Here is a 20788-nt window from a genome sequence, read left to right on the forward strand (position 1 = left end):
CACTGTTAACTCAAGACTCAAATGCAATTCTGGGCTTTGACTGGCTCATGGAGCCTACTGAACCAGGTCCCACTTCTGATGTTACATTGATGGGTGGGGGAGAGGGGCTCGCAAATGTGATAAAGGCTAAAGGAAGAACAGCCAACGTTGAGTGAGGATCTTTGTTCAAATGGAGATTATAATATCTTCCTGGTTTACCTCATAGATGGCTGAAAGTAAGTGGGAAAAAAAGCAAAAACAAACAAACAAACAAAAACAAATGTGTGGGACAACAGACAGCCACATGTAAAAAAATAATCCTGAATCCCTACCTGACATCACATATGAAAATTAACTTAAAATGGATCAAAATTTGAAACGTAAGAGCCAAGCGTATAAAATTCTAAGAAGAAAACATAGTTATGAATATTTTGACGTTGAGTTAGACAGCAGTGTCTTAGATATGACACCTAAGACATAACAACCAAAGAAAAGATGGGTAAATTTTACTTAAAAAAAAACAACTTGTGCTTCAAAAGACACCATCAAGGAAGTGAAAAGACAGCCCACTGGATGAGAAACATATTTGCAAATAACATATCTGATTCTTGTATCCAGATGTATAAAGAAATCTTACAATTCAAAACTTAAAAGAAAAATAATCCAGTTTTTAAAATGAGCATAGAATTTGGACAGACATTCTTCATAAAAGATCAACAAATGGCCAATATGTCATGAACAGATACTTGTTATCAGTTTTGGGAAAATGTAAGTCAAAATCACATACTCTTCACTCCCAGGAAAATGTCTATAATAACAAGTGTTGAGGATGTGGAGAAATTGGAACCCTCACACACTGCTGGTGGGAAGGTAAAATTTTGGAATTTTGGTCCCTTTGGAAACAAGTTAGGCAGTTCCTCAAAAGTTAAAAAGAAAGAGTTCAACCATATTACTTAGTAATTCCATTTCCAGATCTATAACCAAGAGAATTCAAAACATATGTTCACACAAAAACCTGTATGCAAATGTTCATTGCAGAATTCTATGTCATATTCAAAAAGTAAAAAACAGCACAAATGTACATCAACTTTGGAACAGATTTTTTAAAGTGTTATATCCATACAATGGTTATGATTCAGCCATAAAAAAAAGGAAGACAATTATTGTTATGTGTTGCAACATAGATGAGCCTTGAGAACATTATGCCAAGTGAAAAAGCCAGGCACTAATGACCGCATACTTTATGGTTCCATTTATATGAAATGTTCAGAATAGGCGAATCCATGGAGACAGAAAACAGATTAGTGTTTGCCAGAGACTGGGAGAAGAGAGGATGGGAAGTGACCATGAATGGGTATGTGATTTCTTTTTGGATGAAAATGTTCTGGAATTAAATAGTGGTGATTGGCAACACAACTTGGTAAAAAACTGAAAGCAGTTGAATTGTACACTTTAAGAGGGTGAAATTTATGGCATGTGAATTATATCCAATAACAAGCAACCAAACAAAAAGCAAATGTGTTTAACACTTGTAGGCACAGATAGATACCAACTACTAGTGATCATTGACTAGAGAATTTGGCTGACAAGTCTGTAACTTTGCCTGCATCCTTTCTGAAATTGTGATTACACTACAAACTTTCAACTTTTTCCTTTAATTCCTATGCAGGTCATTCATTTGTTCCAGAGTGCCCAGAGATCCCCGAATCAGAGAGGATAGACTGTGTTCCTGGGCATGTGGTGACAGAGGTCAGAGAAATATGCTCTCTGCTATTGGTCTACTGGAATCTATCTATCTATCTATCTATCTATCTATCTATCTATCTATCTATATCTATCTATCTATCTATCAGTTAAAATGACTTTATTTCTATAGGAATTTCATTGATAGTAGAACAGTTTGTTCTGTCAGTAGCTGGCTGGCATGGTTATTTTTGCTAAAGCATTACTATTCACATGTTGATTAGCTTGTTAAGTGTTCTTGCCTGTTTGAGGTGATCAGAAAAAGCCCTTTATAAATGTATATAAATCTGTGGACACTAAAAGGACAGACAGTGATCTTTGAACACATATGTTTTCCTTCTGAACTATCATTCTATTGTATTTCCTCATCTCTAAGTTTTGCATTGTATTATATTATTTCTATTCCCATTTTCATAATTTCCCCTATGTGTTATTTTTTTTCAAATTTATACTTAAATTCGAGTTAATTAACACACAGTGCAATATTGGTTTCTGGAGTGGTATTCAGTGATTCATCACTTACATACAACACCCAGCGCTCATCATAACAAGTGTCCTCCTTAATACCCATCACTCATCTAGCCAATCACACACCCACCTCTCTCCATCAACCCTCAGTTTGTTCTCTCTAAGGGTCTCTCATGGTTTTTTCCCACTCTGTCTCCCCCCATATGTTCATTTGCTTTGTTTCTTACATTCCATATGAGTGAAATCATGTGGTGTTTGTCTTTCTCTGACTTATTTCACTTAGCATAATACTCACTAGCTCCATCCACATTATTGCAAATGGCAAGTTTTCATTCTTTTTGATGGTTGAGTAATATTCCATTGTGTATATCCACCACATCTTCTTTATCCATTCATCAGTCTATGGACATTTGGGCTCTCTCCTTAGCTTGGCTCTTGTTGATAATGATGCTATAAACATCGAGGTGCATCTATTCCTTCGAATCTGTATTTTTGTATCCTTTGGGTAAATACCTAGTAGTGCAATTGCTGGATTGGAGGGTAGTTCTATTTTTAACCTTTTTAGGTACAGCCATACTGTTCTCCAGACTGGCTGTACCAGTTTGCATTTCCACCAACAGTGCAAGAGGGTTCTCCTATCTCTGCATTGTTGCCAACACCTGCTGTTTGTGTTGTTAATTTGAGCCATTCTGACAGGTGTGAGGTGGTATCTCATTATGGTTTTGGTTTGTGTTTCCCTGTTGATGAGTGATGGAGAGCATCTTTTCATGTGTCTACTAGCCATCTGGATGTCTTCTTTGAAAAGTGTCTATTCATGTCTTTTGCCCATTTCTTCACTGGATTATTTGTTTTTTGGGTGTTCAGTTTGATACGTTCTTGATACATTTTGGATAATAACCCTTTATCCAATATGTCATTTGCAAATGTCTTCTCCCATTCCGTAGGACACCTTTTAATTTTGCTGATTGTTTCCTTCATTATGCAGAAGCTTTTTATTTTGATGATGTCCCAATAGTTCATGTTTGCTTTTTGTTTTCCTTGCCTTCAGTGACGTGTCTAGTAAGAAGTTGCTACGGCTGAGGTCAAAGAATTCTCCTCTGCCTCTGTTCTCCTCTAGGATTTTGATAGTTTCCTGTCTCACAGTTAGGTCTTGTATCCATTTTGAATTTTTTTGTGTGTGTGGTGTAAGAAAGTGGTCCAGTTTTATTCTTCTGCATGTCACCATCCAGTTTTCCAACACCACTTGTTGAAGAGACTATCTTGTTCTCATTGGTTTTATTTAAAAGAAATAAGTATGTCAAGTGGGAAAAGGATGGTGGTAAAGTGGATTGTAGGCCTATGATTTGTTTGGAGTTATTTCTTTCTTGCCTTATTTGGATAAGCAGCAATACTGTGGAAGTGGGGAAAGGAGGATAGGGTAAAGCGAAGAGGAGGAGGAACTAAGAGAGTGTTGGTTCATGGGGTCTAAAATCCAGAATAGAGGGGGAGTTCCCAGTGTTGCTAAATGTGTCATAAGTGTGACTCCAAGAATAGCCATGGGAAGAGTAAATGTTTGTGGGCTAGACTATGTATTCCTTGTGAATAGAGGCCATCAAGCACATATGGATGATTGATTCACTTGTAGAACTCAAGTGACTTGTTATAACAAAAGCCGTCTAAAATCATGTATTGGCAACAAATCACCCAAATGAACAGGTGCTAAAAACATAGATTTTTTTTATGTTTATGAGTAGCTAACACAAGAATATCAGCTATTTGAACACTGCTTGGTTGTGACTTATGACTTTATCATAAAGGTTGTATGTATGTAGATTTTATTCCTTTCCCTCATATTCTACATTCTATATCCCATAATATCCTATTGGGATATTAATTAGGACTGCATTGAGTTTTGAGTTATATTTAGGCATTTTTTTAATGTTTGTTTATTTTTGAGAGAGAATGAGACATAGTGCAAGTGGAGAAGGGGCAGAGACAGAGAGGGAGACACAGAATCCAAAGCAGGCTCCAGGCTCTGAGCTGTCAGCACAGAGCCTGATGCAGGGCTCCAGCTCACCAACTGCAAGATCATGACCTGACCCAAAGTCGGACACTCAACTGACTGAGCCACCCAGTGATGCCTATCCCTTTTTTAAAATGTATTTAGGCAATACTGATATCTCAATAATTTTGAATCTTCCCATTCTAAAAACACAGGAAATCTCTCCATTTCAACTCTTTTTTATATATGTATATTTCTTAGCTGGGTTTTATGTTTCCCTTAATATGCATTTTGTTACAGGGATACCTAGGTAGCTCAGTAGGTTGAGCATCTGACTCTTGATTTTGGCTCAGGTCATGATCTCACAGTTTGTGAGATGGAACCCTGCATGGAGGCTGTGCTGTCAGTAAAGAGTCTGCTTGGGATTCTTTCTCTCCCTCTCTCTCTGCCCCTCTCCCACTCATTCTCTCTCTCTCTCAAAATAAATAAATGTTTTTAAAAATATATGCATTTTATTACATATGCATTATGAAGATTTTCCCCTAAACCTTTCATATGCTTAGTTTCTATTATATATGCAATCCATTAAATTTTCTACCTGGTGCTTCTTTTATTACTAAGATTATTTTATACTTATTACATTTATTTTATTTTATATTTACGTGTTTATGTTTTATTATATCAGAATATATTAATTAAATAATTGGCCAACTGAAATTTCCTATTTCTAGATGGTTTCTGTAGTTCTTCTTCTTGAGTTATTAAGTATATATTTGTATCCTAGTTCATCAAATATGTACATGTTTATCTTTCATTGATATTGCAAAATAGTTTTTCGAAGCATTTGTACCAATTTACAGTCCCTCTAGCAGTAGGTAATAGCAGTTGCTCTGTATCCTAACGTACTCTTGGTGTTCTCTCCTTTTTCTTTGTTTTTCTTAATGTAATTTTAACTTAAAAATTTTAATATTGAAATACAGTTGACACTACGATATGTATGTGATTCCACATTTCTACACATTACACAATGATGAGTATAGTCACCATCTGTTACCATACCATGTTATTACAATACTGTTGACTCTGTTCCCTCTGCTTTGTATCTCCCTCATGACTAATGAAGTTATACACCTTTTCATATACTTACTGGCTACATGGACAATCATATTTGTGATGTGTCTTTTCAACTTTTTTAACCAGTTTTTTCTGGCGGACTGTTCATATTTTTCTTGTTGCTTTGTAATCATTTATATATTCTGAGTGTAAATCTTTTATCAGATATATACATTGTAAGTATCTTTTCTTACTCTGTTGTTTGACTTTTAACCAAATGGTGACTTTTGATGAAAAGTAGTTCTTAGCTTTAATAAAATCCACGTTACCAAGTTTTAATATGCATTTTGTATTCTATTTAAAAATTATTGCCTACTTCAAGGTTAGGAAAATATATTCCTATGTATTCCTCTAAAAGCATTGTTTCATTTATCAAATTTGGATTTTTAATCAGTCTAGAATTGGTTCTTGTGTATGCTATCAGGTAGGAGTCCAGAACATTTTTTTTCTTGAATCTTTAATAGATCCATCACCACTTATTGAAATAACCATCTTTACCCCTCTGCATTGTAGTGGCCCCCACACTGTAAATTATGTGTCTTTACAAGTGAGGATCTATTTCTGGGATATCTATTTTGTTCCATTGTTAGTTTGTTCTTTTGCCAATACCACACTCCCTTTATTAGTATAGCTTTATAATAGGTCTTGATATGTGATTGTATCAGTCTTCCAAATTGCCTTTATTTTTCTTCAAGATTGCCTAGCTTATTCTTCACCCTTTAGATTTCTAAATACATTTTAGAATCAGTTCAGTCCATTGGTTTTCTTACAAAATCTGCCAGAAATTTTATTCTGTTCACGTAAAATGTACAGATTAATTTTGGAAGAATTGTCATACTTTGTAAGAGTGAATATTCTAATCTATGATCATGATATATTTTTTCATTTATTGAGATTTTTAATTTTGAAGTTTTTGGTGTAGACGTCCAAAAATTTTTTCCAAGTATTTTCTAACTATATGATGTTTGATATTATTTAAATATTTTTAAACTTTAATTTTCCATTTAGCTGTTGTTGGCACATTGACTTAAAATTGATTTTTTGAATACTAATTTTGAAACCAGAAATCTTCTTAAGTTTATTTATTATCCTAGTGTGTTTATAAACACTTTTTAATTTTTCTTAGATAATAATGATACCTGCAACTAATAACCATTAACACTTTTTCCCCAAAATGCATTTCTTCTTCTCCTTGTCTAGTAACACTAAGGATCCTTTTTCCTTCTTATTTTTCAATATAGTTTGAGATATTTTATCTAAAAGGCAATATGCAACTACAATAAGTTTCAGAGAATGGAACTTTCTGGGGAGTGACTTTAACTAAACATAAGAAATAACTTTGTGATAAAATATTAACCATGAAGGTGAAATTTCTGATTTTGGAAGAAGTTAGCAACACATCATTCACGGAACTTAAGCATCTTTCAGAGGCACTGCTGAAAGAATCCTTATATTAAATGGAAGTTGGATTACATAATTTCCAAGTTGATTCTCAAGTGTTATTAGTCAATAATTTGAGTGGAAAATAGCATAAAAGTCTATTTGGAAGATAACTGGTGAATACTCTTTGGGAAAGTTTGGCGTTAGGAGAAGAAAAGAGAAAGGGAGGCTTGTCATGAGTCAACCACTGTAGACCAGGGAAGAGTTTATGAAGGTCTGTATTACTGTTCGTGGTGGCAGTGGAAATGGAAAAGAAGGAGATGTATCTATGTCAAAGATTTGACCTTTGGTACCTGCAATACTGGGAATGGCTTAAAATTGAAGTAGAGATGTTATGGCAGACTGCATTCAAAAATACTGTATTTACCTGAGGGTATTGGATTTCTTATCTTATTGCTTTTTATACAGGTCTATAGATTCTGGAACAGTTTATGGCAGTGAAACTGACCTTTTGGACTTTACCAACCTCAGTTTCAGAGGTAGCAGAGGCACTGAATGTCTGCCTCGGACTTAGGAGTATCAGTTGTCTGGAGGTTATCCAGAACTCACAAACTCTCCACTGATCCCCCTCCAGCTTATGTTGATGGTTATCTGGAGAGGATGGGGCAGCAATATCAACTGTATATATGGAGAATTAGTAGGCACATTTAAGAATATTTTATGGTTATGATGTGATTGCTTTGTTTATAATAGACATGAAACATTGATTTAAGCTGTATTCATGGCGTGGTTTCTCATAGCAATTACATCAGACGTTAGCATCTGAGATACCTTTTCCAAACAAGTAGTGTTGTGACATTATTTTGTTTTTCTTTATCACAAAATTTATACTGGATACATTTCTTTAATAAGAAAGATGGAGACATTATAGTTACGTACAGAGTAAAGAGGGAAAGTCATTCCTTATTCATAATGTTCTCTCTACCTCCAGAGACACTTCCCAGAATCAAGTCAATAACGTGGTGTGTATCCTTCTCTTGATCTTTCTGTGCTTTTGCATATATTTATGATTATATTTGCATATAAAATTGATTATCAATACATAAGCAGTACTTTCTTTATGAATATATTTTTATATATTATGCACATATATTAATATCTTTGTTTTGTTTTAACACAAATTATACTATATATATATATATATATATATATATATATATATATATTCTTTTCTAATTTGCTCTCTAAGTTCTACCCTGGTGTTGGTTTCTCTCATGTTTGGTGGTTCTCGACTGTCATTTTGTATTTAATTATCTATGACCACCTGCCCTATTTACCTTGGCTCGCACTGAGTATTTGGGAGGGAAGGAAAGGACTGCCAGAGAGAATGTGGGTACTTGTCTCACGATAAGGGGGGCTGGCTTATTAACTGGTGTATTGCCATGGCTTCCAGCTCCTAGCATCTTTCCTAACTCCCTTAACCTATGAACAAATACTTCAGGATGCCCACCAATTAGCCAGAGCCTACCAATAGCTGTAAGGAATGTCAGATTGGGCAGCTAAGTGTTCATACTGGAGCTTCCCAATTAATCATCCAAAACTATGCCCCCAGTTCTCTTCTACTTCTCCACATTGACTTGGCTTAGATTAGCCAGTTTTTTTCTCCTCTTGTGTTTTAAGCTATGAATACGTTTTTCCCTAGAGTTGATAAAATCTACTTCCTGTGTCTCTGGTCAGCCATATTTCATTATAGCTGACTGTTTTGTAGTGGTTTTGCATTCTTTTCTTTCTTCTTTTTGAAATGTTTATTTATTTTTGGGAGAGAAAGAGAGACAGAACATGAGCGGGAGAGGGGCAGAGAGAGGGAGACACTGAATCTGAAGCGGGCTCCAGGTTCTGAGCTGTCAGCACAGAGCCTGACGCGGGCTCAAACTCACGAAGCCTGAGATCACCTGAGCTGAAGACGGATGCTTAACCAGCTGAGCCACCCAGGTGCCCCTGCATTCTTTTCTTAATGATACTTCTGTCACTTCATGTAAATTTAGTTGGGTGAAGAGGTGGATGCCTATGTTTATTTCAACAATTTACCATCTATTTTATTTCTTTATTATAACAAAACCATTTTTATGGAAGTTAATCTTAAAGTTGTGGGACCTATAGAAAAAACATCTCACCAAAGGATAATCATTTCAAAAATCCATAATCAAACCACTCTGAGAAGCCATACATGGTTTATTTTTACCTTGTGGACATTGTGAATATTTTCATCACCCTCTGTCCTAGTTCTATCTTAATCTCTATTTTCCTTTGCTTTCCTTTTCTTACATCTTAGAAATGCATTTCTTTATGCCATATTGTTAGTCATTTCCATGACTCTTCCTCATGAGAAAGTCTAAGCTTGTTGGTCTGACATCCAGCTCACTTGTGGTATGAGTATTGTGTGCCTCCAGCCTTGTTTGTCTTAGTGTTCTTGGTACAATGAACTTGTGGTTTTTATGAATCTGTCATACGTTGCTGCTTTCTCTGCTTGGAATACTGCTCCACTGTTCACTTATCTAATCCCTCTTGGTGCATTAGGACTGGACTCATCTTTCACCTACCTGGAAGCCCTCCCCACCCCACTTGCAGCCTTCTAGGCTGTGTTCAATGGCTGATGTGTATGTTCCCTCAGCCCCTGGGCACATTCTGTCGAGTACTCCTCTCGTACTGGAATTGTCTGCATTATTACTAGACTATGATGTCAGTTTGCTGAAGGCAAGAACTATGTCTTATTTATATGTATTATCATCTCCTTGTCTGGTAGGTAATAAATCCATATTGGATGGCTGGATAAATGTGTGAATAAAAGAAGAATGAACATATGACTGAATGTAAATTCTTGTCTTAAACTGTTAAATTCTTCTTGGAATAAAATCGATTATTATTCTTAGACAGTACTTTCTTTGCTTTATTTCATACAATGCTAACACTGTGCCATTGTTACAGAATGTCTGCAGATGGGTATATAAATGCTGCTGGAAGCCTGTGACACATACAGGTGCCCCAAAGTGCTTCTTCCCTAGGAACTGGGGCTATAAAGTCGACAAGAGACAGAATGATACAACAGGTGAGTACTGCCCTAATGAGGTCCCAGAGAACAACTCTTGATGACTCAGATAAGCTAACTGCAAAATAAAGGCTAAAAGCTGCCTCCCCACCCCCACCCCCCCAGGGTTTACCGCCAAGTTGAAAAGGCTACCATCCCCATCTCAGTTTGGATATGATGTCCCTGACGCCCTCTTCGCGGCTGACTATCAGACATCCAATCGTTTTCATTTTAAGGTTGGTTCTGTGGTTACCTTTGAATACATCTCTGAAGAATGCCACGCCCCTACTCTGGTTTCAGCTCATTCTCCTTTAGACACTGCATAGAGGTATGGAGGCAGAACATGCCTCTGTTTCCCTCTGCAGGAATCTCCCAATGGGTTGGGTAGGCTCTTTTGTATTTTGTGGGGGACATATGATTGGGTGATCTTTTTTTTTCTCATAAATCAGGAAACACAGGGTTAAGAATTAGAAGCTATTCTCACTGAGAGTGAAAATCCTTCATAGCTCTACAAGGAAATTATCTTTTTATAGCTTATTTATTTATTTATTTGGGGGAGGGGGGAGAATGGGTGGGAGGGGGGACAAAGAGAGAGAAGAGAGAGAGAGAATCCCAGCAGTGCTGACAGTGCGGAGCCCGACATGAGGCTTGAACTCATGAACCGAGAGATCGTGACATGAGCAGAAATCAACAGTCAGTCACTCAACCGATTGAGCCACCCAGGTGCCCCAGAAGTGGTCTTATCTGGAGTTGTTTTTTCTCTTTTTATTCTGATAGATCACTGATATGGATAGCAAACGCTATGAAGTCACCCTTGAAAATATTGACTTGCTTGATAGGACTCCTAAGACCTCTAATTTGAACTATCACGTAGAGGTCATTAATGAGCCCTTCAGCTTCAAGATCATACGGACCAGCAACAAAAGAATCTTGTGAGCTTTTCAACACTCTTTGTGTATCTTTGAATGAATATATAGTCTCAGTATCATTCACTCTGACTTACTAGGGGTGGGTAATGAGATAAGTATGATTTGGGAAAATATTTGGACCTCAACAAAATGTCAAAGCTTTTACTGTAGATCATTAACACTGTTCATCTGTCATGACTGCAGAGCACAGCATACTAAAAAATAAATGTGCTGGTGTGCTAAGTTAGATAAAAACACTTGCAGTTAATATACATTCTGAAGTAGGAAATGTCATCGTTTTGGATTACCATTCACTTTGCAACTCAACTTCACTGTCTAGCATTCTAAATTTTTATGTCCTGAGAAACTTGCCATGAAGAGCCTAACGGTGACCTGAGCATAAATCATAAAATGTACTGGAGAAAATACAAGGATTCGTGTCAGTAAAATTTGTATTCAAGTTCTGGCATCAACAAGCCACCAGTCAGCTTTGTGAGGTTAGACAAAGTATCTCACGTCAGCCTCAGTTTCCACGTCCATAGAAAGGGAATCATAATGTCCACTGTTGCTCTGTGTACCGAGATACATTCTGGAGGCATCCAGAGTAGTGCCCGGCAAGAAGCAGACGCAAGCGTAAGGTTGTATCTGCTCTCTTCCTCCAGTCATCAACTTGAGCTTCTGGTGTCACGTCTCCGGTGCTACGCTCCTCTAGAAATAAAGAATCAGAGACCCCCTAGAAGGACCTTCAAAGGTAGTATGAAAGTGAATGAGAACATGCACAAAACAACTGTTCTCGAAGTTGATAGGGAGAGTAGCAGACAGTTTCCCGGCAGAGATAGCTGGTTGGTGACTCTCGTCCTTGCCCCATGGCCCAGGTTGGACACGAGCATCGGGCCCCTGCAGTTCGCCCATCAGTACCTGCAGCTGTCTTTCCGACTGCCCAGCACCTCCGTGTATGGGCTGGGAGAACACGTGCATCAGCAGTACCACCACGACCTGACCTGGAAGACCTGGCCCATCTTCACTCGGGATGCCGCCCCCACCAAGGTGAGTTCCCCTTCCTCCTGCCTGTTGCTCACAGGAAGGAATCTTTCTCTCCTTTCCAGAACGTGACCTAGAGTCAAGCAACCCACAGAGTTACAGCCATATATTATTTTGCCCGAGTTAGATCTGTTTGTGTGGGAGAATACTTGTTCTTGAGGCTTATAAACTCATGATTAGTAATAAATCCATTTTTGAAAATCTCCCTTTTAAGGGAAGATATAATTAATGACTGTATGATAGCCTAATATATATTAGAAAATCCTTCTGCAAAATACCTTCGTCTTTCATAATTGAGTTGTATCTAGGGGAGAGCTTCGGCAGGAGCTATCTTCCGTAGAACTTTGTGGACTAAAAAATACTTCTTTTAGCAGCTTTAAAATTATTCAGACCTACTGAACCATAATCTGCATTTTTACAAGGCCCACTGGGACCCACATGCATATTAAAGCTGTTCCGGGGCAGTGTCTCTCAACTTATCTGTAGTGAAGGATGAGTTCCTTTCTCTCTCTCTCTCTTTAATCCTAGGAAAATGAAATAGGATTACTCAAAGACATAAAAAATAGATGTTTAAATTGAACAGATATAAAATCACTCTTTTAAATTGCTGTACGAGTTCCTGAACTCTTTCTCTTGATTTTTGTACTTTCCTTGTTGCTGACTTAAACAGTAAAGCCTGTGGGGAGGTACCAGTTCGTGAACAAGCTTTGAGCAGCATTGCTTTGTAGAGCATGTCCTGAGGCCTCCATTGTGCTTGTAATGTTTCCCAAATCTGTGCAAGAGGAGCAGGTTAAGTAGCCCATTAACTGGCCCACCTACCACTATCTGATGCAAGGAAGGGAGCTTACTTACTGAATGAAACAGAGAGAAAAAAGCAATGGCCAGCACATTCACTAAAATGCTTGCTCAAGGACCCTGACAAATAAGGAATGCTAAGCATCATACTAAGCTTGGCCTTCTATAGCTAAAAAATTCTTGAGTTATGTAATCACAGATTAAAGTCTTTGTGTACCTTCCTTCCTCCCTCTCTTCCTTCCTTTTTTTTTCCTTCTCTCTCTCTTTCTCTCTCTCTCCCTCTCCCTCTCACATTTTTACTGTTATACACACTATCTTTTTTTAGATCAGTGTTCATCACAGCCCTGTGATGGGTTCAGTATCTTTTTCTTTTTCTTTTAAACCTATTTACTACCTAAGTGTTATATAGTAATTATAGAGAAAATAGAAAACACAGCTGGCATAAAGAAGAAATTAAAACTTTCTCATACTAACATCATCTTCTGCTAACATTTTGTTGTGTGTCTTTGCCAATATTTTCCAAATTAAAAAAATTTTTAATGTTTATTATTTATTTTTGAGACAGAGAGACAGAATGTGAACGGGGGTGAGGGGGCAGAGAGAGAGAGGGAGACACAGAATCCGAAGCACAATATTTTCCAAATTAAAAAAAAAATAACTTGACTGAGATACTATTTATATACTTTATAATTCGCCTGTTTTATTTTTTTTTTCAACGTTTTTTTTTTATTTATTTTTGGGACAGAGAGAGACAGAGCATGAATGGGGGAGGGGCAGAGAGAGATGGAGACACAGAATCGGAAACAGGCTCCAGGCTCCGAGCCATCAGCCCAGAGCCTGATGCGGGGCTCGAACTCACGGACCGCGAGATCGTGACCTGGCTGAAGTCGGACGCTTAACCGACTGCGCCACCCAGGCGCCCCTAATTCGCCTGTTTTAAATGTACAACTCAGGAATTTTTTAAGCACATTATCGAGTTGTGCAGCTATCATCATAATCCAGTTTTGGAATATGTTTTCCTCATACAACTAGGATCCCTTATACCTTTTTTAGACCTAATCCCCTTTCCCACCTCAGTGCCCATGTCAGCCCTGGGCAATCACTAATCTACTTTCTGTCTGCATAGATTTGACCTCTCTGGATGCTTCATATAAATGGAATTATGCAATATATGGTTTTTCACTTAGCACAACATTTATGAGGTTTATTCATGTTGTAGCATGGATCCGTTTTTCATTTCTTATTATTACTAATAGTATTCTATTGTATGGATATACCGCATTTTATTTATCCATTTTTCAATTGATGTTACCATTTCAATACCTTTTTTTTTTTTTGAGAGAGAGAGAGAGAGAGAGAGAACACAAGTGGGGGAGAGGGAAAGAGGGAGAGGGAGAGGGAGAGGGAGAGAGAGAGAGAGAGAGAGAGAGAGAGAGAATCTCAAATAGGCTCATGTTCAGTGCAGAGCCTGATATGGGCTTGATCCCACGACCCTGGGATCGTGACCTGAGCGAAAATCAAGAGTCAGATGCTCAACCAACTGAGCCATGCAGGTGCCCCATCAATACCCTTTTGATACAATACTAAACTACATCAAGTATTGACCAAGTACAGGTTGTACACAGATTTTGATTTTGTTTGTTTTAGGATAAATAAAAACATTTTTAACATACACTACTATTATTTCCTATCATTTTTCTTGACAGGGCATGATTAATCTGTATGGAGCTCATACATTCTTCCTGTGCCTCGAAGACACCAGCGGCTCCTCTTTTGGGGTTTTTCTGTTGAACAGTAATGCCATGGGTACGAGGCATCTTTTTATCTTGGCAGGGATATGTTTTGCGATGTGGCTTTTATAAGAATGACTTTCATGGTCAGATCACTGTTTAACCAAAGGTATATTTAACCTACAATGCTTCTATAGAAACAGGAACCCCAAAGTAGGATAACCTGTTACAAATGTAGTTCATGCTAAAAGCTATTTACATTGAAAACTGCTTCAGGGTTCTCTTTTGATGCAATGTTATCCATAAGATTCTGTGGATAATAAGATCCATTGACAGGTAGGTCCCAAAGATACCTGTGGATTTCAACACGTAAACCAGGCTGTCTATCTATAGGTGGCAAGGCTGTGTTCTGCAGGCTGTCTCTCATAGCTCATCCCTACCCCACTCCAGAATCTTCCCCCTCTAGCTTCTGGACTAACAGAACCCTTAATAAGGACTTATTTTTATTTTTATCTGTAAGTTGTAATTAAACTCATCTAATAAGGTTTTTAAATAAGTTATATCACTCGCAAATTCCAAATATTTGTATTGTTCCATAGCTAGATTAAAATAGAATTGGTTCTTCTTTCTCTTAAAAAAAAATCAGTTCTTCATTAGTGTTTTACTCACTTAATATTATGATAAACTTCAGCAATCACCTAAAAAAAGAAACATGTGATTTTCATCTCTTTCAAAATGAGACTGCGATTGTTTTGAATAGCTCAGGTATTCACATTCTAGAGAAAAGTATATTTGCAACCATGAAGTTCTATTAACTCTCATTTTAATCTTTTCAGAGGTCATCCTTCAGCCTGCTCCTGCAATCACTTACCGCATGATTGGGGGCATCCTTGACTTTTATGTATTCCTGGGAAATACTCCAGAACAAGTGGTTCAGGAATATCTGGAGGTATGGGCTTTGCTTGTAGAGAGTTATAACTTATTGCTCTTATCTCATACACTCATTATAAATTAAGAAGAGAAAAATTAAATTTATGTAAGCTATGCATTATGAATGCTGGGACTGTGAGTCTTTCATCGGTCGTGTGTTTATTTTGATGCACATTTGTTGGGTGCCTGCTGAGTGCTAAAGAGGCATTGTGCAAGGCTTACTAAACGCAAAAATAAGTCAGATACCATCCTGTTTCCAAGGATATCGTAGTCCATCCATATGTGATCCATCATTCCAAACATCAACAGCCACAAATCAGCAGAATTTATTCATTCATTCAATAAAGAAAAATTTAGTGAAAAGAAACTATGTCAAAGGAACTGTGCTATTTAGTTTTTATTCAATTTTTACAACAGGAAAGAACTTTAGATACCATTTAGCCTGAACTTCCTGTTATACAGATGAAAAACCTAGGTATAGAGAGATGAAGTGACTTGCTCAATGTGACACAAAGTCATGTGAAATATGGTCCCAGATACCAGCTAATTTGTAATCAAATAGGGGAAGTCTGACACTGTCTGAAATAATTATAGTAGGAGACACCTTACAATAAGTGCCATTAATGAGGTGCAAAGAAACTGTGTGGGAATTCAGAGGCACTGTCACATGGGAGGGCAGCGGCTTCTAGGGAACAATGTGAAATGGGGCTGTGGCTGAGATTTTCTCGGAGTGTTGGCTTGAGCAACTTGAAGACCTGGACTTTTTTTTTTAGTTTATTTTTATTTATTTAGAGAGATAGAGAGCAAGCAGTGGGGGGCGCAGAGAGAGAGAGAGAGAGAGAGAGAGAGAAAGAGAGAGAGAGTCCCAAGCCAACTCTACAATGTCAGCTCAGAGCCTGATAGGGAGCTCAAACTCATAGACCAGGAGATCATGACCTGAGCCAAAGTCAAGAGTCAGATGTGTAACCAACTGAGCCACCCAAGCACCCCTGTAAACCTGGATTTTAAACATAGTCCAGTGTTTTTTCACGTAATCACTCATAATCCTAGCAATCCTGATTCCTTTTTCCTTAGCACATACCACTATCTGAAATTATATTAGGCATTTATGTATTTCCTTTAATCTCTGTGAGAGCAGGAACTATGTTTGCTTTATGTTGCTATATCCCAAGCGCCTACATCAATGCTTAGCACATCATAAACACTCAGAAAACATTTACTGAGTGAATGATTATTATTTTTTTCCTTCCAGTATGACACCATTATTCAATCATTTTTGCTAATCCCATTATTTTGTGATGTTGCAGTTGCTGAGAATATGTTTAGGTACTTAGGAAAGAAAGATGTGAGTTGTAGAATTTTGCAAATTACCCTAGGAGATTTCTCTTGACTCTGACATTTTTAGATCTGGGGGCTTTATAGAAGGTGAAATGTAAACAGTGTTTTCTGTGTCAGACATGGTCCTCAAAACGGTAATTTTTTAAATGCTTAGCCGGGCCTGTGTCTATTTTTTCAGCTCATTGGACGACCATTCTTGCCTCCCTACTGGAGTCTTGGGTTCCAGCTTAGTCGCAGGAACTATGGCGGCATCAATGGATTGAGGAAGGTTGTGGACCGAAATCGTGGAGCTGGGATCCCATATGTAAGTTGGAACTTATCAGTGTAAGACAGCATTTCCTATCTTTTAGTGTTTGCATCTAATTCAATTTATTAGGAACATATACAAAGAGATAGATGGAAAGTTGGATAGATAGATACATAGATAGGGACATCTACTGTCAGAAATTTGCATGCTAAATTACCTATATCATCATCAAAAGAGCTTGGTTTATGGAGTCAGATGGGTATGGTTTTGAATTTTACTTTACTTCTTCCTAGTTCTGTCAGTGTTGGGCTAGTTAATTAACATCTCTGAGTCCTGGTTTCCCCCTTTATAAAATGAGAATGTAAGGCTGACTTCGGTGGACTGATAGTGAGGATTGCCTTACACTTTATGGAAGACAGGCAGCACAGAGGATGAACTGTTGACAAAGTTAGCTGTTATTTTATAAAAGAAAGCAACATCTGGGGTGATATGGCTAATAAGAGCTGATGGCTATAAAAATGACTTAGAATAAGTATCTCATAGTGACCTTGCACACTCCTTTAAGATCTAGCAGACTCTGATATCAAAGCTCTCTTGTTCCAAAGCTCTGTTTATGATGTTCAATGTCCACCAGTAAATAGATAATTATTAAGTGTATAATATTTGACAAATTCATCCAGGAGATACATAACATTATTAGTGAGGTTATCAAAACAATTTATGTTGGGCTAGATCTTTGGAACTGTGTTGCAAGCATATATTTGACTAGGATCCAATTTGGCTAGGATATATTTGACTTTGGCCTGATCTCAGGACTTTTCAATCCCCTCTCAGGGCAGAAAGGGGAGCAGGCAGAGAGATGAATTTTTCCTGGGAGAAAACATGACCACTGTGTTGTTTTGGAGTAACTGATTATATGTTTCATTGTAATGCTCCCAAATATGCTGTCTGCAAGCATTCAATTCCAGGAGGAATCAGGCCAGGTCTCAACACGTCATTATGATTTTATAAGGTGCTTTCACAATCATGGTTAACTCTCATTTATTGGTATTTGGTACATAAGGTAATGGAGACTCACTGCACAGTTCATAACTTTTCCAAGGCCACTCCAGCTAGCTAAATGGCAGGACCAGGATTCAAAAATATTGCTTTTGACTACGAGGGGTGTTGGTTTCAATCTGTCCCTGTACCTCTGATGGGAAAGGCTTTTCTGAGGTGTTGCTGATTCAGAAACAAATGAGCCTCTCTTCCATGGATTGGATCTTTCCCACCACGTGGTTCCCGAGGACACCTGGGTACTAGCTGACTGCCTTGTGTGAGAACAGATGTGCCACATTGGCAATAGGCCACAAGCCACATTTCCTTCAGGCCTGCAAGCCAGAGCCTTCTAATACACATGAGAAACACTTACTTAAAAGACCTTCGGATGTCTTTGAAGTTGTGGCAGGTTGGAAAAAAAGAGCAGCTGGGGTCACCTTTGACTCCTATCACCTATCACAAAAGCCTCAGTCGACCCCACCCACCCATGAATACGACCTGGGGAAATGTCACTCAACCCCTTTGCATTTCAGTCTCCTCCCTGAGAACAACACCTGCCCATCTCAGATTGATAGGCAAACCCTAGAATAATGTGTGTCTGAGAGTTTGGTCAATTAAAGCTCTGCCCTCTGTCATTGATCTTTGTGAGTTATTACTCTAGCAGTTTTATAGAACAAGATGACTGTTTTCTCCTCTTCTGATATATTCTAGCTTAATGTTTAGGCTCCACGTTTGCACACTGTTATAACATTATGAACATACTTACCCAAACAGACATTTAAAGCACACCTGTTTTACGTCAAGCATCCAAGCTCTCGAGTTACAGAGATGAACAAGACACAGTCCCTACCATCAAGTTCCCTCCCAAGTTCCTCCCTTATAACATGCACCTGTGAGGACAGAGCGAGAGACAAAACTACAACGTAAGAGCACCTGCATCTTTCAGAAGGGGCTTATATACTTCTAGGAGGTAGCCAAGTCCCGGGAGTTTGAGGATCACTGAGAAACACAGCTTCAGTTTTAGTCAGCAAGTACCAGAGCTATGATACCTTCCGTGAGCACAGCGGTATTTTCTAACCGGCGGGTTGGATCTTTCAGGACGTCCAGTACTCTGACATAGACTACATGGAAGGGGGAAAGGATTTCACGATTGATAAAGAGGCTTTCCCTCGTCTCGAAGATTTTGCCAAAGACTTGCATGGCCAAGGAATGAAATATATAATCATTATGGTATGTTCAAACAAATCTGTTGCCTCATTTTTCCTTTCAAAGTGTAAAAGAAATTTACAAAAATAATTGCTATCATGTTTATTTATTAGCATCCTGGAATATTAAATGACTCTAACTACCAGCCCTATGAGACTGGAAGTAAGAAGAGAGTATGGATCTGGCAGGACAATGAATTTGCCATTGGACAGGTAATTTTGCAAGAAAATCACTAACTTACAGTCATCTGGGGAAGTCGGTACTTTTGTTATGAGAGTGAGTAGAAGGCAGTATCATTACTGTTTTCATGGCTTTAGAGGCTTCCTTTAATATTATTTTTAGACCAATAGATGTCATAGTAAAATAATTAAAATTCTGGGGGATTTAAAAAAATTGAAATATATTTCACATATGACATTGTGTAAATTTAAGGCGTACGATGTGTTGATCTGATACGTTTCTATATTGCAGTATGATTGTCGTTGTGAAAATACCATTTCTACCACTTCACATAATTATCATTTCTTCTTTTGTGGTGGGAAAACTAATATCTAGTCTCTAAAAAGCTAGCCCCTGAATTCCTAGACTATAGATATTGGAGAAGCAATGTATTATTAGAAGAAAATTCATGTATTCTTAAAGTCCTCCTGCGCCCCAATTTCCTTGTCTTTCCCAAGACATTCAGCTATAATAATGCAGCAATATGCTCATAGGCTAATGTGCAACCTAACGTACTTTTCTTTTCTATGAGACTTGTAGGTAGAGCCTAGCCTTCATTCCAACGTAGCAGTTTCAGGCATTGGAGTAGGCTGATTAGAAGCCTCTTTTCAGAGTACTTGAAATCAAATCATGTAGGCAACTTTTTATTCCAGTTACTTACAGGCTCAGCCCTAGATAATTGGATTATGTGAGGTTTCCTAAAACATACTTAATCTGAAAGTTTATGTGACTGCAAATTGTGTTGCTCCTGGGCAGTTTACTTTTCAAAACTCCTTTTCGGGGTTATCAATGCCCCTTACATAACTGCTCACTGAATTCCTATCGACTTTGTTTACAATACTTAATTCTATGTGTTTTCTTTTTCATTGGGTCGAACCTTCCAGGAAATAGTAGAGAAGTTCCCTTCCTTCCCCAAACCAATGCTTTGCTTGGTTTTGTTTGAAGAAAATTTCTAAAATATCAGGTAGACCAATAGTCATCTGTAAGTACAAAATCAGAGGCCATGGTCACATAAACATGATTTTTTTCATCTAAAAAGTAGGTTATCCAGACCTGTGAGTCATTTCAGTAGGACTCATATTTGAGTGGTATACAATTAGTAAGTTGCATGTAATTAGTGGGTGGAGGTTTATTATAAGGCATTTGGTTAGAATGAAGCTTGCTGGGTCTGCTCTAGATAGAGTGTTGCTGTAGGTGACTTCTTTACCGCACTGCCTATTTCCTGAGGTCCAAAATTACCTCTGGTTATTGTTTGTGCCCTATCACCTATTCACTCTTTGGTGCCCTATCAAATAGTTCAATCCATTTAAATTGAGAATTTTAAGCTCTCATCTTGAGGTTTAAGAAGTCTCAGAATTTTATGTATGTGTTTTTTACATTATATATTTATATTTTTATAATATTTATAATATAAATATATACATATAATATATAATATTTATTCATTATATATTCATATATGATATATATTAACTATATATTAATATATAATATATATTATATATATTCATATATATAATATGTTTTCATTATATATATGAATATATATTCATTATATTGCCTGAACATCATCCTAAATCATAACCT

The 20788-nt window shown here is 37.5% G+C and overlaps 1 protein-coding gene across 1 annotated transcript in view; it reads left to right on the forward strand.

The window, feature by feature from the left end:
* Positions 1–20788, forward strand: part of MGAM2 (maltase-glucoamylase 2 (putative)) — a 94336-nt gene that overhangs the window by 15841 nt on the left and 57707 nt on the right. Inside the window, exons 3-12 of the mRNA XM_042973964.1 lie at positions 1649–1728; positions 9650–9770; positions 9876–9985; positions 10527–10681; positions 11533–11704; positions 14200–14299; positions 15060–15172; positions 16670–16795; positions 18875–19006; positions 19096–19194. Coding sequence (XP_042829898.1) covers positions 1649–1728; positions 9650–9770; positions 9876–9985; positions 10527–10681; positions 11533–11704; positions 14200–14299; positions 15060–15172; positions 16670–16795; positions 18875–19006; positions 19096–19194 — 1208 coding nt within the window. The remainder of the gene's footprint in view (positions 1–1648; positions 1729–9649; positions 9771–9875; positions 9986–10526; positions 10682–11532; positions 11705–14199; positions 14300–15059; positions 15173–16669; positions 16796–18874; positions 19007–19095; positions 19195–20788) is intronic.

This window comes from Panthera tigris, chromosome A2, assembly GCF_018350195.1.
Source record: "Panthera tigris isolate Pti1 chromosome A2, P.tigris_Pti1_mat1.1, whole genome shotgun sequence".
NCBI lineage: Eukaryota > Metazoa > Chordata > Mammalia > Carnivora > Felidae > Panthera > Panthera tigris.